The sequence below is a fragment of the Pholcus phalangioides genome, unplaced genomic scaffold (assembly GCF_987345545.1).
Source record: "Pholcus phalangioides strain wild (caught in Gottingen) unplaced genomic scaffold, Ppha-v1.0 ptg000010l_1, whole genome shotgun sequence".
NCBI classification, from domain to species: Eukaryota; Metazoa; Arthropoda; class Arachnida; order Araneae; family Pholcidae; genus Pholcus; species Pholcus phalangioides.
This window is the reverse complement of record NW_028301603.1, coordinates 16,748,168-16,770,363: the sequence shown is the minus strand read 5'-3', so window position 1 is coordinate 16,770,363 and position 22,196 is coordinate 16,748,168. Positions and strand designations below refer to the sequence as shown.

Below are 22,196 nucleotides of genomic sequence, written 5' to 3'. Positions count from 1 at the left end.
GGATGTAGGACAACAATATTGCATAAATAAGCAAAGTGTCGAGAACTGAATATTTGTTGCCATGCTCTTCAATAGTACTACATTTGATTGTAAGAAAGTAAAAAAAAAATTGCATACCTATTTTGTGATAGAGTTCAGGTAGATGGATTTCTACCTTTTCCCTTTGAAACATGTGGTATTCTGTCTGTTCTACAAGGGGCGGAATAAGGTTAAATTGGCGAGCCACTGTGTACGCTTCCTAAAATAAAAAAAATCAAATTATGGATGAGTATACTCTGTGTATACACATGATATGTAAATACAAAAAATAATGCAAGACGCTTTAAATTTCATTTGATATTACACAGTTAACATGGCAAAATGCTCAGAGTTTAACTAAACAGTATATAAATCATTTGATGGTTGAATTTATTAAATTGTACCATTATTTCCATGGCTGTCCATCGAGAAGTTCCCCAGTACATAGCCATTCCTTGGTTGATACAGTGGGTAAAGGCACGAACAACCTCTACAAAAAATGAAGGTTAGAAGAACAGCTCATCAAAAATTTAGTAATTATTGAGATGTCAAACTATTTTTTTTAATGATTTTTTTTTGCATCAAGAGAACTCAAGAATAGGTATCAGGGATAAATGATTTCAGTATTAAATACAAATACAAGACCACAACAGGCAAAATGCCCAACAAGGTGTCTGAGAAAAAGATGCCCATAACAAGTACAGATGTCATATATTACTAAAATACAGCAACCCAATTAAAAATGCAATTACAAATAATATAAACACATGATAAAATATTATACAATGCCAATAAAATGTATTTACGGTTGTCTTATTCTAAGTATGGATATCTTTTCGATTTACCCCAGCATGTTTATCGTATTTCTTTTTAAACGCGTCTAATGTGTTAGAATTTACTACCTCTGGGGGTAAGCTATTGCATTTATTAACAACCCTATTAGAGAAAAATTCTCTGTGACACCATAACCTAGAGTTGTTCCTTATCAAACGATTCTGGTGTCCCCTTGTAAAAGCAGTTGATTGACAACGAATTAATGAATGATGGTCTATCCTATCCACACCATTGAAAATTTTTAACACTTCGATCATATCTCCTCGACAGCTGCGGTCATCCAATGTAAACATATTAAAAAAATGAAGTCTCTCTTCATAACTCAAGCAGCATCTGCCAACGAGGACACGTATAGCTCTTCTCTGCACCCCCTTCAACCAAATCGATGTCCCTCCGTAGGTATGATCTACAAAACCTTACAGCATACTCCAGTCCAGGATGAAATAAGTCTTGGAAAAAAGGAAGAATGACTTTAGGAGAACACGAAGACACCTTTTTGAAAATAAAACTGAGCATGCTATTTGCAGACCTGAAAACCTTGAAAAAGCAAAAGTCCTGTAATTTCTGCACAAAAATCCTGCAATTTCTTGCAAAAATTCCAAAATTCCCTGCAAAAATCCTGCAAGCATACTACAACACAGCTTTCAACTTTGGGGAATTAGAATTGGGGAGGTTTTTACGCAGATCCAAACTCTGTGTATAAAAATCAATACAATTCTAAAATCTTTTAAAAAACAATTTTCTCCTTTTGCAAAAGCGTGACATCATGCAAAGACATCGCACCAAGTCGCCAATCATTACCAACCAGTAAGTTAAATTACCTGTCATTACTACTTTCCAATCAAATCACTCCAACAAAACAATTGCCGTCGGATCTAAATGGGCCATACAGACGTAACTGGAAATATGGTCAAAGCAAATACAAGTCATCTCGCCAATTTCGGATGTTACAAGGCCCAATTGACACTGGCTGTTTAGCGAATTTTCTCTTTCCCCCTGAAAATGAAATACAATCGAATCCCGTTATAGCAAAAATCTCGTTTTAACGAACACTTTTCCAATCCCCCAAATAATTTTACATAGGGACAATGCTAGGTAACCTAGAATTCCTTTATAACGAAATTTCGTTTTAACGAAGTGATTCCTCCGGTCTCTTGGAGTTCGTTATAACTGGATTTGACTGTACTTTTTTTGTTATTTTACGCAGTGGTGACAATTTACACTACACTTGTGACATTTCGGAGGATTAAAACTGAAAGCATGTCTTTCTCTTTCAAGTAAATTCTTTGGGAATAATTTTCTCTAAAATTAGAGATTTTTTTACCATCACAGTCGAAATTCGGGAGACTCCCGGAAAGACTTGGCAGTTATGCAACAACTTCCTGTGTATAATCCGTGGAGTAAATGTAAAAATAAAGAATTAAACGTAAAATATGAGCGTAATTTTATAAGGGGCCGTTCAAGTATTACGTCATCATCGATGGGGGGGGGGGGGTTTACGCTCCCCCCATCGCTGACATTTGACGACAAGGGGGGAGGGGGTGTGTGGATAATGCTTACGTCATCAACCACCCTTCATGAAAATATGAGTTAAGATTCAGAGGGGCAGAGCTGATGATGTAATTTTGCTGACAAGGGGGAGGGGGTCAAAACTGGCTAAAAATTTTCTTATGTAATACTTGAACGGCCCCTAAGGTGCATGGATGCGACATTTAGTAGAAGCAACATTTTCTCTGAAAATCAAATAATTTCCTCGAATCTCTTAAGATTTCATGGAGGAGGAATAAAAATTTACGCATGCAGATCACAGCAATGTTCTCGTGGCTCCCCTGTCTTACCCAGAGTCTTCGATCCTCATCTAGAAGCAAGATATCCTTTATACATATTGAACTGATTTTGACAAACACCTACGACAAAATGGCTGTTTGAAAAGACGCGCTACAACAACTAAAGCCGGGCTTTCCTAGGAGCAGGTTTCCTGTGCCGCGCGCAACGTGATTCGTCCAGCGCGATACGCCGTCCACTCGCCAGTAAAAAAAGCAGCATGACTGTTTTCCTACAGAGCGCAATACGCCTGACGACAGCGCTTTACGTCGGGCGTGATTAGCCGACTGCTTCTGGAGGAGTCAAATGCGTCGTGCGCCGCGGTTTTGCCGATATTCTCTTCACTCTTGTGTGTGTTTTTTTCCTTCCCTTCAAACCAGAGCATGCAGACGACAGAGTAGCTGATGCCAAAGCCATATACTATAATATAGCCGCCCTGATCTGATGCGCCTCGCTAAGAAAACACAAACGCGTAGCGTGATTATGTAACGTGCTTCTGTCGGCACGAAAAAGTCTAATTCGGTTCTCGCTGCGCAACAAACCTATTCCTAGGAAAACCCCGCCAACTGGCGGAATTTTTCACACTGTATTAATATAGTTGAGTGGGTCTGTGAAAAATGTAGCCGGGGGGCCTGCGAAAAACCCCATCCTAGCGAACCTGCTGCAAAATGTAGGAGGTGAGGCCCGGGTGGGTCCATTCCCTAAGACGGCCTTGTAATGTATAGTCACTCTAATATATATAAAAGCTTTTATTTCTTCACACATTAATTTTTCTTCTCAGCCCTCTGCAGCCCTCCAAACCACCTGTTATGGCCCCCTTTAAAAGTATCTATTTGGATGTTCAAATTTACTGTTCCCCGATTTTTTCGGTACATAAGGACAAAACAAAACAAATAGCTCTGGTAGAAACAAACCACAGGCGAAAAGTTTCCCTTTTTTATTTTACTACTGCTGCTGCCATCTTGTCTTAAAAATAGTAACTATTTATAAGGTGAAGCTTAATTTTTAAGAAAAGCAGAATACATCATTCAATCAGGTTCTTTATGGTAGAAGCCCAAGAACTGAACTGAATATTCTAATACACGGTTCAGTTATTTTTCTGGTACATAAGGAGACGTCTAAAACAAATAGCTTTGGTGGAAGCAGACGACACACGAAAAGTGTTTTTCTCTTTTCTATTCTACTACTGCTGCTGCCATCTTACACAACAAATAATAACAATTTATAAGGTGAATCACATTTAAGAAAAAAAGCAGACAACCTCATTCAGTCTAGTTCCTTATGGATTAAGGGTAAAGAACTGAACTGAATGTTGCATTTCACAGTTCAGTTATTTTTTAGGTACATAAGGAGATGCAAAGAAACGACCTTGATAGAAGCAGACGACCATCCAGATTATATAAGTGAACTGACCATATTTTCTCGAGAGAAATACAGGAAATTGGTATTTCAAACAAAGGAAAATACGGGACATCTCCAATTATTGCCAAAAATGATGCCAAAACTAGGGTGACCATACGTCCCGTATTTCCCGGGACAGTCCCGGTATTTTCTGTTTTTTTGGCCGTCCCGACTTTTTGGCAAAAGTGTCCCGGTTTTTCCCGTATTTTACACTAAGCCTACTTGAATTTTTATTCTCTATTGAAGTCAAAGATTGACATTATTTTTCAACTCAGAAATTATTTTATGATAATTACTACTATATATGAGAATATTAATCTCCCACATTTGCCATGGTGAACGTTTTTTTTTTCGTGGAATACATTTTAATCCACTGCTACTTGTGGTAATGCATCATTTCCCGCCATTGTGATTTTCCGTAATCTCAACAATATTTGGCAACTTTGTTTGGTTTTGGCGTCGTTTTTGGCGATAATTGGCGATGTCCCGTATTTTCCCGTATTTGGAATCCCGATGTCCCGTATTTCTCTCGAAGAAATATGGTCAGCCTAGCCAAAACCGAACAAAGTTGCTAAATATTGATGAAATTACAGAAAAATCACAAAATCACAATGGCGGGAAATGAAACATTACTGCAAATTGTAGTGGATTAAAATGAATTCCACGATAAAAAAACCGTTCACCAAGACAATGGGAGATTAATATTCTTATTTATAGTTGTAATTATCATAATATAATTTATGAGTTGAAAAATAATTTCAATCTTTGACTTTAATAAAGAAAAAAAAATTCAAGTAGGCTTCTTGTAAAATACGGAAAAAACCGGGACGCGTTTGCCAAAAAGTCGGGACGGCCAGAAAAACAGAAAATACCGGTACTGTCCCGGGAAATACGGGACATATGGTCACCCTAATCATAATTATAATGAAAGCGATAGCTATAATTCCAGAATTAATGAGATATAATTTCAGAATCAATGAAATAAATAATTCCAGCAATTATAAAAGAAATAATTTCAGCATTAATGAAACGAATCCAGAATTAATGAAAGAAAATTCTGGAATTTTCTTTCCACCTTGGCAATGCTGAGAATGGTGTCCCCCAACATCATTCATCGGAAGATCGCATGACTAGGTTAAAACACACACAATCCCGTTATTTTCTTATGGCCTAAATAGGCGTTCAAAACAATAAACGAAAGAAATAATTTCATAATTTCAGCATCGGTGAGATAATTCCAAAATTAATGAGAGATATAATTTCAGTATTAATGAGAGAGATAATTTCAGTATTAATGAGAGAGATAATTTCAGTATTAATTAGAGAGATAATTTCAGTATTAATTAGAGAGATAATTTCAGTATTAATGAAAGGTGATTCCAGAATTAATGAAAGGCGATTCCAGAATTAATGAAAGAAAATATTCTAGAATTAATGAAAGAAAATATTCTAGAATTAATGAAAGATATAATAATAAAATTAATGAAAGATATAATAACAAAATTAATGAAAGATATAATAACAAAATTAATGAAAGATATAATAACAAAATTAATGAAAGATATAATAACAAAATTAATGAAAGATATAATAATAAAATTAATGAAAGATAATTCCAGAATGAAGAAAGAGATAATTTCAAAATTAATGAGTGATAACTTCAGCATTAATGAAAGTTAATTCCAAAATTAATGAAAATTCAACAATTCCAAAATTGATGAAAATTCAACAATTCCAAAATTAATGAAAATTCAACAATTCCAAAATTAATGAAAATTCAACAATTCCAAAATTAATAAGAGCGAGAATTCGAGAATTAAGGAAAGAGATAATTCCAAAATTAATGAGAGCGAGAATTCCAAAATTAAGGAAAGAGATAATTTCAAATTAATTAAAGAGATAATTTCAAATTAATGAAAGAGAAAATTCTATAATTAATGGAAGGGACAATTCCAAAATCAATGAAAAATCATTTCATTTTTTCTCATCAAACCCGGCAATATAAAATTAAAATCCAGAAACCCTGTAAACGTTTAAAAAAGCCGGTATTGCTGGACCAAATCTGGAGAGTTGGCAGGTCTGCATTTGATTTTTTTACCACCACTGAACAATGTTCAGAAAACCTAAGCCGCTTGTCAATGAGAATTCACAAATCTGTCACCCTAGTTGCACCCGGGATAGTGACACCATTCAACTCATAAAAGAAACATGGGTTGTTCAAACCAACCATTAATTTACATTTCATTCAAATTCAAGACAATCAAAATAAATCTATTGCATAAATGCAGTAAATTCTGAAAATATCAATTAAAAAAAAGAATAGGATGTGGACAAGTACAGGGTGTCCTGATTAAATGCTCCTCATTTGAAACAATGATTAAAAATCAGTAATGTCACGTAAAGAGACATTATTTAAAAACATTTGGTGGACCAACACTGGAAGTTTAACGAGAAATTTTTTGAAAAGCGTTATTACATATGCTGCCATTATTGCAAGCAAACAAAGATAAAAATGTAAAAAATAGCGTCACCATAAGAGAAGACGCAAATTGCTCCTTGGAGAACTTCGTGCTCACTGACGGTGAACCTGATTTCCACTCCAGAATCATTTTTTTTTGAATGACGCAACATTCCGTGTGTACAACAGGATTAATAAGCATAATTGCCTAATTCCTTGGACTCAGAAAATAAACACACAATTTTTTTGAAGAGCAGAGAAAAAATATCTCAATCAAATGTGTGGTGCACACTTTCACACGATATGGTCATTGGGAATGTTTTACCCGGGCAATACTTTGATATGCACAAACATTGAAAACTTATATGCGAACAAAAAAATTAACGGAAGTAAAAAAAAATTAATCATAAATCTCACCTTCCATTGGACACATGGGGTCAGCTTTATTTACAAAAACTATATCAACATAATTGAGCTGTAGCCTCTCTAAAGATGCTTGAAGGCCTATAGAAATATTATGATACATTATATTGAAATATTTATGACAACACACTCACAGATAATTGAAAAAGTATAGCATGAGTGGAATTGATTAGGAAAATAATTCATTTCAACATTTTGGGAATCGCATGAAACAAGCTTATCTTTTCAATTTTCTTTTGTCAGCAGTATTTAGAAAAAAATATTTAGATATTTTTCCATGCATAATTTAATTTTAGAAAAAAAAAATCACTTGAAAATACAATGTATGCACAGGAAAGTATATGCAGCACATGCTTTTTACTGATAAAACAAAATCACAAGCAGATATTTCTAGACAGATTATGAGTGAATAAATGATAAAATTATTAAATCATTACAATCTAAAGAAAATGAATTTTTGCTGACTTTCATGAAAAAAAAAAGTGAAAATTCAATGACATGAATAAAATAACTAAAGTCGAGAGTAGTTAAAGACAAATATATACAGTATTTAGTCCTGTTGAAGTGGATTTTATAAAAATTGTACAGGTAACATAAAATTATATGTATATTGAATATATTTCTTGGTCATTTGAACTTTCGTTATTGAAATTCAACTGAATTGATAACAAGTAATATTTGTGGAAGGCCTTGCATTTCTACTTTATTTAAAAAACACCCTTGAAACAAATTTATTTTGGGGAAAAACAAGAATGTAGTGTTGCTTATAAAAATTAATAAATTGGTTCAGTGAGCTTTTTATATTACCAGGTGGTGCATAAAACATTAAAGGTGCTACATCAAACAGCAGAGAGATTGATGTCTTGTTTTCTTTCCAATTAGAAGAGAATACCTGTAATGGCTGGCGAGATTGTTTTCTTCCTTTACACAAAGTAGATTAAAACCCTCTGTTCATATAGGGCGGTTATAATTAAATTGACACTACTCAGACTTATGTAGCGTCTATTACGGTGAATGTATTTAATTAAAACTTGGTATGTAGGCTATATGGATCATGAGGAAAAGAAAACAGAAATAAAAAAAGTGCTACTTTTTCACCCAGTAGTTAAAAATCAAACTAATTTTTATTGCAGCTTTTCTTTCCCCATTGTCCATACACCCCAAACCAGAATGTTTTGCATTGCTCTGCAACCAGCACTTAGATGACTGAAATGTTCTGGAGTAAATTTTTCTGCAATGACGTTTCCTGCACAGAAAAGAGTTCTCTTCTTAAAATTATTCCAGAGATTGTTTTGTGATGTACGTCACAGTTTTTGGCATATTATTTTGTGTGTGTGTGGGGGTCCATATAACCTACATACCAAGTTTCAATGAAATACATCCACCAGCACAGGCGTAACATAGGTCTGAATAGTGCCAGTTTAATTACGACCCCCACCCCCCATATTTCATCTTTGGTTGTTTTTAGCTCACAATCAGAATGAAGGAATCCATACAAATGCTTTTTTTTTTTTTAGAGTGGGGAGTGAAATTTTAGAGAAAGATTTATTTCCTCAGAAACAACAGCAAAGTTCTTTGAGGAAAGAAATCATAATTCTCCCCCACCCCCCCACACATTTGAAAAATGTAAATTTATTTTACATAACACACATGTTGCAAATATAACATATTTATGAAAAAAAGCTAAAAATCGTTCGAATGAAGTTTGAAAAAGAAAACTACGAAAAGCTATTCACACATAAAAATATGTTAAATAAAAATCAAAAATTTTAGGATGCATTTCATACAACTCACTCTTCATATCTCAAAAAGAAATGCTAACTCAAGGGAACAAAAAAGGGAAAAGATAGACAAACAGGAGTTAGGAAAAAAAACAGAGTGGGCGAATTTCCATGCAAGATGCAAAAGCAGTGGCACAAACTGCGGGTAAATAAATCTGAAAAATTAGCATTTACCCAAACTTGCCTTCGATTATAAGTTTCCTGGAGAGGCCCTTCTCCGACTCTCCTCTGCTGCATGTAAGAGATAATATAGGAAATCAAGGGATTTGAAACTATTTCTAAAATAAGTTCACTTGATCAAATTTCTTTTCCATTTTTGGTTATAGTAAATTTTGATTGAGCCCACTTGAATACCAAAATATACATGGATTAAATATTTTCAGATACAAATATAAAATCAGAGGCCACAACAGGCAAATTGCCTAACAAGGTGGCTGGAAAAAAAGAAGAAAACGCCAAAAAAAAGAAAAAAATATGAAAAATCAATATAAATAATATTGGAAAAAAAGCCCACAAAATGGTTGTCATATAGCCTAAATAAATCAACCCCAAAACAATAAATCAAGAAAGTAAAAGTTACTCTCAAATCGAGAGTAAAAAAGAACTAAAATAAACTATCCATAAAAATATGGTTGTAATTTATTTAAATGTGAATACCTTCTTTGCAAATACTTCTTTCCAATTTATTATATTTTCTCTGGAAGGGGTGTCTACTGTGAGGAATTTACAACAACCGAGGGTAAGTGATTCCACATGTTTATGACTATTAGAAAAAACTCCCTGTAACAAAATAACCCTGGAAATATCCCTAACCAACAACAACTGCTGTTTCAATTGGTTTCCCCCACTTATAACAATATATCGGAAGAGGGATTTAACTTTCTTTTCAAACATCTAAGATATTTCACTGCATTATCTAATGTTTCCTTGAGAAAAAAACAAAAATTTTCTATGGTACTTGAGAATTGACTGCCTGGACGTAACCCATAAATTCAGATTTCAAACAGGAAGATATCTGAATAAATAATAATAGTAATTTCTATTCAGAAACATAGAATAAACACATTGCAATGATTGACATAGATAATGGTGAAATATTTTAATTATTCCCCAGACACGTTGTAAATAGATCCGCAAATACAGGCAAAATGCCTTTTTTTTTTGTAAAAATACCTTTTTTGAAGTTTTCCAGCTGTAAATGCCTATTTCAATATTGTTCATTCATGAATTTTAGAGGCCATATTCTGTAGAACTTAGATAGTTTTAGCATTGAGAACTTCAAGAGAAAAGAGAGAGAATTTTTATTTTTAAAAACTTCACCCCTTAGTATTAATCCTTACCAGCGAGCCCCACCCACATTTAAATGTAAATAGGCGTAAGTTCCTGAGAGAAAGGGATATTGGTGTTAGGCATAAAAGTGAGGATTGTATAGAACATAGAGGTCCTAAAATAACAACTGTATTATTCATAAATTTTGCAGTAAATGAAATACATCATACCTTCCTCCCCAAAATAACTTTGTAGCAATGTTATACGTCGACCTCCTGCAATAACGAAACAAAGTGGATGCTTAAGAAAGAGACAAAGCATGAGATAAAATAAATGAATTCAGGTAGACTACAGGAAAAAAAAAGAAGTATATTATCATATTTTAAACAGTTATATACATAGTTAACACTTAGTTATTCACACAAGATACAAATCATATCGCAGTGACGATGCGGTAATAATTTTTTTGTCTTCAAAATTTGTCAACTATAAACGCTATATTATTATACAAATATTTTTTTCTTGTCACGAATTGCGCCTTGTCACATGGAGCTAATCCAATACAGATATTACACATAGCTATGTATCATATGTTTGTGATGAAAATAATACATGTGGTGCGTACCGGGCCGTTTTAAATCAACACATTGAACATTAGCCAGGGATCTCCAGCCACTTCACAAATTGAATGGCCAAAGACTGAATAATTTTCGCTAATTAGCTTTGGCCAAACTTCTCTACCATTTTGCGAATTGGCACACACTTCAGGCTTCAGCAGTAACGTATATATATAAAAAATAACATTCTCTTCAAAATATAGGCTAAGTGAAGTTCAGAGCCACTTACTTCCATTCCTTCTTTTTCAAGATCCTACCTAACAACACCTCAGCCCTGATAAAAAAAATATATGGATAATTTTCAAAATCATAATTTAAAAAGCAAAACTTATCTCAAAACAAAATAACTAATGATTATCATTTCAATACAAGACATTTTTTAAACAAATATATATATATGTGCATCAACAATCATCAAACATGTAAAAGTGTCCTAAAAACTGTAACTCTGTTATGATTATGATTCACGTTTATGGCAGGCATCATGGTCATTTTCAGCACACAGGATCTACAGTTTATTGTGGAATCCTAATGGGCGGTGTTCCATAAGTTTTTTTATGTCTCATGAAGAGGTTAGTAGAGAGCTAACCCTAGGTTCGGGGGGGGGGGGGAGACAGCAAATATTCTGTGATAAAAATATGTTCTGTGGTCATGTCATTGTTTCTGTTGAACCTCTATGTCTAAAAGATTCTCACAAGAACTGATTGGATATCAAACTCCCAACACTTCTGAACATATTTTCGTACACCAGGTGAGTAAATCTTATTGATGAGGATACTCATCCCTATATTTTAACAGTAAAATAAAGTATGAAATGGAAGAAAAAAAGATAAATAAGTTCAATATATTTGACCAGGACTTAGCAAATCGAGAAAAAATTTAGGTGACAGCCAAATTCCTTAGGAGTCAAGCATGGTTGTGGCTGAAGAAAAATGGTCATAAAGTATGTTTTCCTTGACTTTTTCAGGACTTAATGTTCCTCTTTATATGTCAAAAAATATGCACTGTCTTAAAACTAGAAAATTTCGTACAACCCTTAAACTTCAAATTAGCTATAAAAAAATAATATTGATGTCAATAGTGATTTTATAGTCCCCATGAAAACCTGAAGCTTAAACTTTGTCAAGCCCTTGATTTGACTATTGTTGATTATGGCATTAATTAAAGGATGAAGCATAATAATACAGTAAAACCTCTCATATCAGAATTAACTTTGATAGTTTTTACATGTGCATATTCAAGGACACAAGCAGTTTGAGAGGGTGTATGCACAAACCTCTTGATTTTAAAAGGGGACTTCTGTAGTCTTTAAAACTGTCAGAAGTCACCTTTTAAAATCAAGCTGTTCGCATGGTCAGTGACCACAGAAATGATGAATATAATTATGAGCCAATTTTGTTTGATATAAAAAAAATGTATAAATTAATCAAGTAAATTTCTATGATTTTTAGCACTTTATTAGCTTTGACGTCTCTTATCTTAGCACTTTTGTATAGAGCTCTTCGAAGATATCTACTCATCGAGAAATAATTCAGCCCTTTTTTTGGATACAAGAGGTTTTATCTTATTCAAATATGATGTGAATCTACTCAACAGTACTTACTTCCCACCAGCATAGACATCTGCTGTATCAAACAGGTTGATGCCATTCTCATATGCTATAGACACAATCTCCTCAGCCATCTGCAACAAACAGGAAGAAAATAATTATTTATCATATGTATGAAATATACAGGTCAATCAATCACTAACAAAAAAGCAATTCAATTTATCAAGGAAGACATACTTGCTCTGAAATATGTGAACCAAACGTCACCCATGTACCTGGAAGAGCACAAAATATAAAATCAAAACAGAGCTGAATGTTTAAATATGGAGAAAGTTAATTTACATTATATGCACACAAGTACATGTTATCTATAAAGAAAAAACACCAATATCAAAAGACCATTCTCAGTATTTCATAATAACGTGAAAATTCAGGTTTTTGCCATTTCCAGTATTTAAGAGAGATGGCAGCAGTGCCATAACAATGCATGGGTACACCCAGGCACAGCCCAAATACCTCAAATGCGGGATGGGGAACCTCAGGAAAAGGAAATCTGGTTAAAATTTCTGAGAGTCAGCATGTAAATTGGTAGGCAGAAAATTTTTAGCTGGGTAGAGGTCTCAAGAAAATCTCTTTGCCAAGGGGCCCATGATGTTCTCAAGATGGCCCTGGATGACAGAACTTGAACACACACAATCTGACATCATAACCATGTCAAGAGAGGCCCCACATAATTTTTTTAACTCCACTTAGCATTCCTGGAGAAATTGTTACAGATTGTTATGTACCTGACCATTATTTTAAATACTTCCCAATAGATTTTTAAATATGCTATGGTTTGGCTTATTTTACGATTAGTCAGTCTTCAATTTCATAAAGACCATTTAAGGATTCAGGGAAGTGAGAAAGTAAATATGTTGAATAATTTTTGTGCTCTGGGCATGTGCTCTATTTGCACTACCTTCTATCATTCAGTCACCCAGCGGCTTATGAAGTAATTTTTATTCATTCAGCAGGGGTGATTTTATCCCTTTCAGATCCTGGTGCCACAAATGTGTGGGTTGATTTTTCTTGATGTAGAAATTTATTTTTTGATCTCAGGGAGTAATGCCCTGACTTAAAGGATTGTGTAAGTTTTGAGTTAGAAATTAGGTGAATAAGAACTTTCAGGTTTTCATCAGCGGGCAGCACTTAAAGTTGAATTTTCAGGGGTTTTTTAAGATGGCTTCTAGGAAAAAGTGTGATTTATTACATAAAATTTAGAAATAAAATTCTGGAAGCAATTGTATGCGAAGATGAAAATATCCTGCATCATCTTGGCTAAAAAAATTTTGAACGAAATGAATTACTTCTTCACCAAAAAAAGAAAGAAAATTTGAAAAATTTTTGAAAAAAATAAAGATTTGCTAACATTTATGTTTTTAATGAATTTTTTGAGTATCAAAAATGCAAAAAACATTTACAAAATTCTGAAAAATGAATGCTCGACCTGTGGGCCAAACATGGCCCTTGAAGCTAAAAATATTACTGTGACACTTTTGATGAACGTTAAAGAAAAATATGAATATTCTAACTGGCGACAGATCAACAATTCTGAATTCTCTGTTAGTTAAAATCTAACATGTAAAGGGGAAGGCAGTATTTGATGAAAAACAATGATCACAATCAGAATCATCCTAACTAGTTTGGTGGCGTGAACATATTCGGAAGATTTTTTTTTAAAATTCCTTTCTTTACTTCTGTAACAAGTTTTTCATGGGAAAAAAAACTGAATGGAATTGCTAATATCAAAATTAAAAAAAAATGTTGGGGGGGGGGGGGGAAACAAGAATTTTACAACAAATTCAGAATGGAAAATAATCTTCAATGAGATTAGAGCCCTTCTGTTAACTTGGGGCCATGGAAGCAGGACTTTTTTGGCCCATCTGTTAAGATATGAGGCACTACTGATTATTATTATACAAAATTTTGATTATGGTAAAGAGAAAAACTCAGAACCATTTAATTTCAATATGGCCTGTCAACAGCTAAAACATCACCCAAGTACTCAAGTGTCTCACGCTCATCAAAAGGTTGATCTCTCTTGCTTTATACCAAGGTCTGACTGCACATAAAAATAATAATCAATTTATGAAAATAAGTTGAATTTTTTTTTTATTTATTTCAACAGCTTTTCAACATCTTTTGAAAACACAAACTTTGAAACACCCCCCCTCATTGATTATTTATTTAGGATCTGGGTTCAAGTTCAGTTCCATTGATTACTCTTTATTATGATGAAAAAACTCAGTTTGAATTATATATATACATATATACATACAGGGTCTTTATTATTAAAGTTCCACTTTGAAATAGCCATAAAAAGGAAACTACTGGACAAAAAAAGTTATCAAACTTGGTAATAGTTTACAGGTGGTCATGGGATTCAATTTTCCACAATTTTTTTTTTTACTTTAAAAACGATTTTGTACACCGTACTCAATCGTAAGTCCATGAGACGTGCAACAGCACCTACACTGCACGTCCCATGTGTGCCTTCCATTGTTGCTTCCCTTACTCAGGGGTGGGAAGTGACAAAGTCCATTTCGGAGCAGCTTTAGAGCAGCAAAATTCAGGATTTGGAGCAGCAAATTCAGGATTCTGAGTAGTTTTGGAGCAGCAAAATATAGGATTCAGAGCAGATATTTATAAATTGGAGCAGTAAAATGAACAAGAATATTTTTGTTAACCCCTCACCCCTTTTCAAAATAAAACAACTGCACTTCACTGTCTCTTGTTATCAAACATCTTTTCATCATTTTGTTTTATGTTTTTGGTGTTTCAGGCTTTTGACACCTTGTTTGAAGAAGCGGCTGTCATAAAACTTTTCGCACCAGTCTATTTAAGATGATTTTTGCTTACTGAGGGCACTATTTGCTGTCTGGAACAGCAGCACTTCAAATGGGCTAAAACTTTTCTATACGTTTTAAATTTTTTTATACTCTTAAAGAAATTGCTGCAAAATGGGAGAGAAATTTCGATAGAATCAACACGATGTTTGGCGATTCAGCACTCGTTATTCGGCAAAGTTTCGAAATTAGCATTCGTAATTCGGCGGACATGCGCTTTTTTACTCCCGGAACGAAAATTTTTTTCACGATACATCTGGATTTCACGCAATGACGATCGACTACAGTAATTTCTGCTGCTTTCAGTGGAGACTTTTTTAAAAACGGAAACACTCGCATTTGCACTTTAAAGCTGAAGACCACTGCTAACTATCTTCAGTTCCACGATCACGGATATTATCGGAGTATCGCGATGGAAAGCCCGATGAGGGGGCGATAGTTTAAGTACAGTGGAATAAACACGCTCTTGTCAGAAAGAATCGTTTCGCAGCAAGCAGGAACAAAAATTTTTTGGCGTCCTATCCGAAATTCTAGGCATAATGAAGCAAAATTCGCTATTTGGTGCAGAAAAATACGAAAATACACTATTGCAGCAGGATGGCGCAAGATGTTAATTTTGGCGCAGTGCAGCGCAATTGGCGCAGAGTTCCTACCCCTGCCTACTGCTAATGCAACAGCCACATCGGTTTCCACAGAAAAAGGCTTCCTTTCCCGCCGGTGCAACAGATAACAAACTTGTGGCTTCAAACTTTACCATCATTTTCCTCAAACCCTGTGGCGGTGTCATTGGCCCTCAGCATAAAGTTAAAAAACCACACGCACACGCTTATTTATTTTTTTGTGGAAAATTGAGTCCCATGATCTCTTGTAAACTATTACCAAGTTTGATAACATTTTGTCCAGTAGTTTTCCTTTTATGGCCATTTCAAAGTGGAACTTTAATTACAAAGACCCTGTATATAATCTGTGAATGAACATACACATTCTTATAACTCACACTTACCTAGTCCCAGAGCAGAAATTCTCAAACCTGATTTACCAAGGTTTCTGCAAAGAAGAAGGCAGAATAAAATATTAATAACAATTCAATTGAAAATATTTTTCTTGCTTACATATTCTTATGATGATGTAAGAGATTGTTTCTCAACCTTTCGTAGAAAAAGGACCAGTAAAATGTCTGGAACAATTTGACGGACCACTTGTGTCTCACATCACTGGACATTCCTGTAATACTCATTGTTCAAAGATGCGATACAGAAAAAATTTTATTTCGTAATTTTTTCAAAGTTTTTCTATATTCAGAATGATTCTGTTCTATACCAGATTCATGCAACTATTTTTGAAAGAATGAATGATACTCTGATTTGTATTCCCTAAAAATTAAGTGGTATTTAATGGAGGAAATGCAATGTGAATTGTCTGAATATCATTGTGATTTCCTACTTATAATCTGGGGAATTACATGCTAAATAATATCTGAATTTATTAGAGGAGATTATAAGCCAACTAGTGGCAGCTCGTGACAGAAAATTCTGGGGTGGGGGGGGGGGCAAAATTGTTCAGCATTTTATTATGATACGTGCAGGGCACGATTTAACCACAGGCAAATATGGCATTTGCTTAAGGCTTCATGATTTTCGGGGTCCCCGAAAATTTAAACAGTATACAGGGTGGTCCAGAAGTCCTAACTTAACTTGGCCAATATACTGTGGCAGCTATAATGCACGGATCAGGAAAGTTTTAAAAACCAGGAAAGTTTAAAGAATTTGAAAGAAAAGGTTTCACTGTTTTCTTATAACTTGCTACAAAATTTCTACATGAGCATCTTTAGTGTGACGTGGAGGATGTCAAGCCTGTATAACATTTCTTGCCAGGTTATTTGTAACATCGATGTTACAAAGAATGGGAGTAAAAAAAACCTTTGAAACCTTTTTTTAGTGTACAGAAGTGGTATAACAATGTGTATATGTTACTGTTAAAATGAATAGGCTAACTAACCTTTTCAACATATATATATGCTCCAAGGGAGAAATATTCTGTTTCCATACCTTAGGGGTAGAGCACTCATCCAGCAAATGAGAGACGGGTTTAAGTCCCCATGGAGGCAGAGATGAATTTTTTCTCTCTTAATCATCACCTCTAAAATATAAGCAGTTTTTTGAGGAATCTTGTATAACTAACTATTCCCTTTCTCAAATTCTAACTACCAAGGCTCTGCTGTTCAACGCTTCCAGGGCATGCCTTTCTACATATCCTCCACTGGTCATATGACACGATCAGTATTTTATGGGACACATTTTTTTCAATTATTGATTTTGAAATATTTCTTTAATTCCATTAAATTCATTTGAAAAAAAAATTGAATTTCACCAAGTTTGTATCAAATTCCTTTGAAGAATTAAATAATTCAAAATTTTCTAGAGACGTTCCCCTTTGCACCCTCTTCAGGAGTCACCCATGAGGCCAACCAAGAGTAAATATCTACAGAATTTTTTTCCATACTTCAATGAAAAAATAAGTATTTCTTAAAAATAATGTTTTTGAAGAAAGTTTACAGGAGAGAGTAGAAATATCAGCATTTTCTCCAAAACATGTGACCAAAGTATCATCCTTTTCTGCAGATTATACGACTATTTTTAAAAATCAGAGATTTTGCACAAATCAGCGAAAGTGCAAGTAAATATACATGATCCGAATTAGTTAAATATTAATAAACTGAATCAATTTAATATCTGCTCAAAAACTTAACGCAGAAAAATAATTTGTAGGAAATGGTACAGACACAGGAAAAATATTAACGATAACCCTCCTAATCAAAATCTAATACAAGATTTGTGAGCTCTTAAATATCCTTTAAAATAAATATTTCAAACATCCAAACATCATTAAAAATTAACTTTAAACAAACATACTATAGTGAATGCTATGTGGAGTAAGCAAGAGATACATAAAACGGAATATATTTTCAATAAATTATGTTATTGAAAGCGAATAGACTCAATATTTACGACAGAATCTATGACAATTTAAATATATCGCATACATAATTTATGACCCGAATAATTGAAAAAAGCAGTTTATTTTTCTCATCGGGGAAAAGAAGAGGATGACACACACATACATACATACATACATACATACATATATATATATATATATATATATACTCTTTCCCTTATTAAATAAGCAATCTCATGAAAAATGAATTATTTAATTAGGTGCAAAACTTTTCCAAAGAAGATTACACTCATAAATATTAACTGAAAATTTTAGATTTTGTTCCGTTGACTGTTTTTCTCGAAAAGAAACTTGCATTTTAAAGGAAAATTTCTTTCTATGCTAGATATAGTAAATTAGGATCTTCATAATTCATGGCACAAGGAAAAACTCCAATCTCCTCTGGAAGACTAGAACATTTCTGATTATTTTATGCAATAAAGAAATTTTTTTCTTCTTCACTGAATCAAGAATTTATATATTTTCATCTTAACGCAGAGGGTTTTTTAACCCTTTTCGACTGCGACCCAAAATCCGACGACATGATCAACCTGACAACCCCTTGGTTAATTTTTAATTCAAAAATTCTTATTAAATATTTCTGTTTAACAAAATGCTCAGTTTCCGAAATAAGTGGAAACCAGTCCATGGCGTTTTGGCAGGTGGGTCACCAGGGGCCTGAACCCAGGGACCCGAATCAAACAAGGAAGTCTTGAATTACTGAAAGCTCTCTCTACTTTTCTGAAGTTATTTCTCCCATACAAACAAGCAAAAAATCGGTGTTTATGTAACATGAAAGGTCGTTGCGCCTGAATTAACCTCATGGATAAACATTTTACTTGTAAAAATGGGGGGGGGAACAGAAAAAAACCAGAACTGTCTCGGAAAACATGGGATGTATGGATACCTTTGCAAAACAATTCGAACAATCACCCCCCCCCTCCCACAGCGAGCTCTAGATCCACCCCGATCACACATATGGGCAGACATCTCAATTCACTCAATGTACAACAAAGGGCCATTCAGCATCAATTAAATAAAACAAATTCTATTGGCAAGATTGTTTGTTGCACAATTGGTTGATGTGTTACCGACTTGCATGATGTTGTTTAACAATTTATTCCTTCACATATTCAATCAGTTTTTATAAAAAACGATCAAACTCAAAATTTTAACATGAAAAGTAAAGTCAAAAGCCCAATGATACTTATGTTAGTGCAACATCTATCAGTTTTGCAGTGTTTTTCTATTGCCCAATTTGCCATAGCCAGCAATAATTTTAATTCCGTTCTGTTACACAATCAGCTTTACCGAATATCTCCAGATGACATTAGCTACTGGTATTGGGAAAAAGTTGAGTTGACATTTGTAATGGCATATTAGGCCATGCGAATCTAATTTAATCCTTTCAAGACTGATATTTTTTACATTTACTGGGACACACTCAGCGGCCCCAAAAAAATTAGGAATACCCCTCATTCAAACTTTGACCTGGTCGTGCAGCACATGTGAAAACATACTAAATCTGATTTGCTGATAAAAAAATTATCTCGGATTGGTTTAAGGAACTGGACTGGAATTATCTCAGATTGGTTTAAGGAATATGATTCAGAGTTTAAATTGCTTCAATACCCCCCCCCCCCCCAGTCACCCAATCTCAACTCAGTTGAGCATTTGCGGGATGAGGTTAAAAGGTCTGTTAAAGCTCCAAAACACTGTCTTATAATCTGAGAGAATTAAGAGCTGCCCTTTCATTAGCATGGGCTAATATTCCTCCTCAACAGTTTCAGCAACTTGTAGAATGTATTCCTAGAAGAATATCTGCTGTCATCAAATCCAGAGGAGGCCCCACACGATATTGGTGATGAGTAGTAGGATGTTCCTAATTTTTGGCCACTGGGTGCATGTATCCCGTTAGTATTGAAAGGGTTAAGGATGTAGTTTACCTCATCAACAACAAATTTGATCTAAAAAAAACAAGTAATTTCAATGATAATATATATATGAAGTAGTTTAATACGTACTTGTACTTCATCGCCGCAGGACAGGACAGAGACACTTGGCGGCTGGGTGGATTTGTGGCCATCGAGCTGGCCTCACTCGACAGTAGACCTTCCTCCATGCATTCCAGGATTGCAATAGGAGCTCGGTTGCTGTTGAAATTTCACGAAGCTTATTAACATGATTTATTAATATTAAATTCACTGATAATCAAATTAGAAATAATAATCACTTTTAAGCAAAACTATATTAAAAAACATAACTGGCTTCCCCAGTCTCTCATCATTTATATTTGGACAGAAGCATTCCAAGCTGTTTGGCTGTCACTCATGAAAGCGAGACCTAAAGCTTCATTCATATCACCCAAACAGTTCCTCCCATCATGCATAGCATGTAAAGACAAGTTTTTTGAATTCAACTGAGATTCCATAAGCAAGGTTTCGGCCAAATTTTCAATTTCTGATTGCGACAAGGATCTGGTCTTTTGGCGACTCTAAAGTGTTAGCTTTCAAACGTGTGGAAATAGAATATGGGCACCGAAAATGGCAGCACAGCATTCATCAGAAATTGTTTGAAGCTTGTGGGTGCTCGTCTTATTATGTAGGAAACATTGATCTCTTGAATTAATTCAGTGGGTGCTCAAGCACCCAAAGCACCCCCAGCTCCGACGCCACTACTTTGTATTATAAGCACAGGCCTCTGCCTCAAAGAACAAAATGTAAAAGGAACCCAGAAAGTTCATATTTGCCCAGAGTCCTAACTTATGAGGAAACAGGTCCTGAAAGAATGTTTTGATTTTACACACGAAAATTTACCATAGAGAGCTTGTAAAAAGTCCTGGCCAAAGGGGGGGAGGGGGGGGGGGTCTTCAAAAAATATACTTTCCAGGGATCTTGCTCTACGCAGGGCCGTCTTCATGGGCGGAGATACGGGGGGCGTGCATTATCCCCCCAGCGTCAAAAGTGAAGTTGACTGATCTAATGCATATATGAATTGACATCATCATCATCGTGCCCCCCAGGAATAATGACCTTGCCCCCCCAAACTTCCAAGTCTATCTCCGCCTATGGCCGTCTAATGTGCATCATGGACCCCCGGGCAAAGAGATTTTTCTGAGGCCTCCCTATACCTGTCCAGAAATACCTCTGCTTACTAATTCACACTCTCAATCGCGAAAACTTTTGCCAGATCTTATTATCAGGAGAACCCCTGATCCCCCCTTCCCCGGGCAGTGCTTCGTGAGCCCATGGGTTAAGACGGCACTTGCTCCACGATTTGTAGCAATATTTTTCATACAGAAATCTTAACACCCATACAATTTCAGATTTCGTTTCTTGTAAACAACGGCGGCCTTGACCAATCATTTGGTTGAACTGAGGAAAATACGCGTACATTTTTCTGACCATACTTTGTTAAGACACGAACGGGACACGGAAGCTGTCATTCTGCTGACAGAATTTAAAAATTATAATGTGGTGCTCATAATTCGAGAAATTTCTATTATTACGATTGAGTATATTACTAATTCAAGTGTTTTTCATTAAAACACTCATTATTAAAAAGGAATGTATTTTTCATATTTTTCGGGAGAAGGAAGTGAAATTTTCCATTCAGTTCAGCTTCTTATAACCAAAACCAACAAACTGAACTGGTCTGTAAGTTCAGTATTTTTTTGAGCACGTAAGGAGACGTCCAAAACAGATACCATGGGAAGAAGCAGACAAAAAAATAGATGCTATAATTCATAGTGTTTGTGCTGCCGTCTAGTCTCAACATTGAACACCACTTATGGTAGTGATGATGAAGTTTTTTTTTAATTGTAATAACGAGGGCTAGGATTTTTATGACCTAAAAAATGAAACGTCGTTGCTGATCGGTTGAAAAACCTGAAATTCACGTCTCGCTATGAAGTAATAACGACGCCGATGACTGTTCGCAATAATTAAGATACTAAATAACATTTGTGAGGATGAAAAATATTTGGCTTTTTTTGATTTAATCGATATTTGTTCATGTCTCTCCAGCAAACTAATACCATATTTTTTCATGGGAAGCAGTCAAAAAAATTTCAGCCACCGTCTCCACAGTGGTGGTCGGCTGAAGTTGGTTTTCTGTGGTTCCCAACTTCAATGCGCA

The 22,196-nt window shown here is 34.7% G+C and overlaps 1 protein-coding gene across 5 annotated transcripts in view; it reads right to left on the bottom strand.

The window, feature by feature from the left end:
- Positions 1-22,196, bottom strand: part of Hk (potassium voltage-gated channel subfamily A regulatory beta subunit hyperkinetic) — a 134,088-nt gene that overhangs the window by 19,627 nt on the left and 92,265 nt on the right. For 3 of the 5 annotated variants that reach the window (XM_089237728.1, XM_089237731.1, XM_089237729.1), the window contains exons 3-12: positions 20,084-20,212; positions 16,066-16,109; positions 12,412-12,449; positions 12,229-12,308; positions 10,855-10,899; positions 10,239-10,283; positions 8,924-8,970; positions 6,953-7,039; positions 423-508; positions 118-238 (exon numbers count right to left, since the gene is read on the bottom strand). In XM_089237728.1, the coding sequence (XP_089093854.1) occupies positions 118-238; positions 423-508; positions 6,953-7,039; positions 8,924-8,970; positions 10,239-10,283; positions 10,855-10,899; positions 12,229-12,308; positions 12,412-12,449; positions 16,066-16,109; positions 20,084-20,212 (722 nt within the window). The remainder of the gene's footprint in view (positions 1-117; positions 239-422; positions 509-6,952; positions 7,040-8,923; positions 8,971-10,238; positions 10,284-10,854; positions 10,900-12,228; positions 12,309-12,411; positions 12,450-16,065; positions 16,110-20,083; positions 20,213-22,196) is intronic. The other 2 variants (XM_089237730.1, XM_089237732.1) reach the window with 1 other exon arrangement.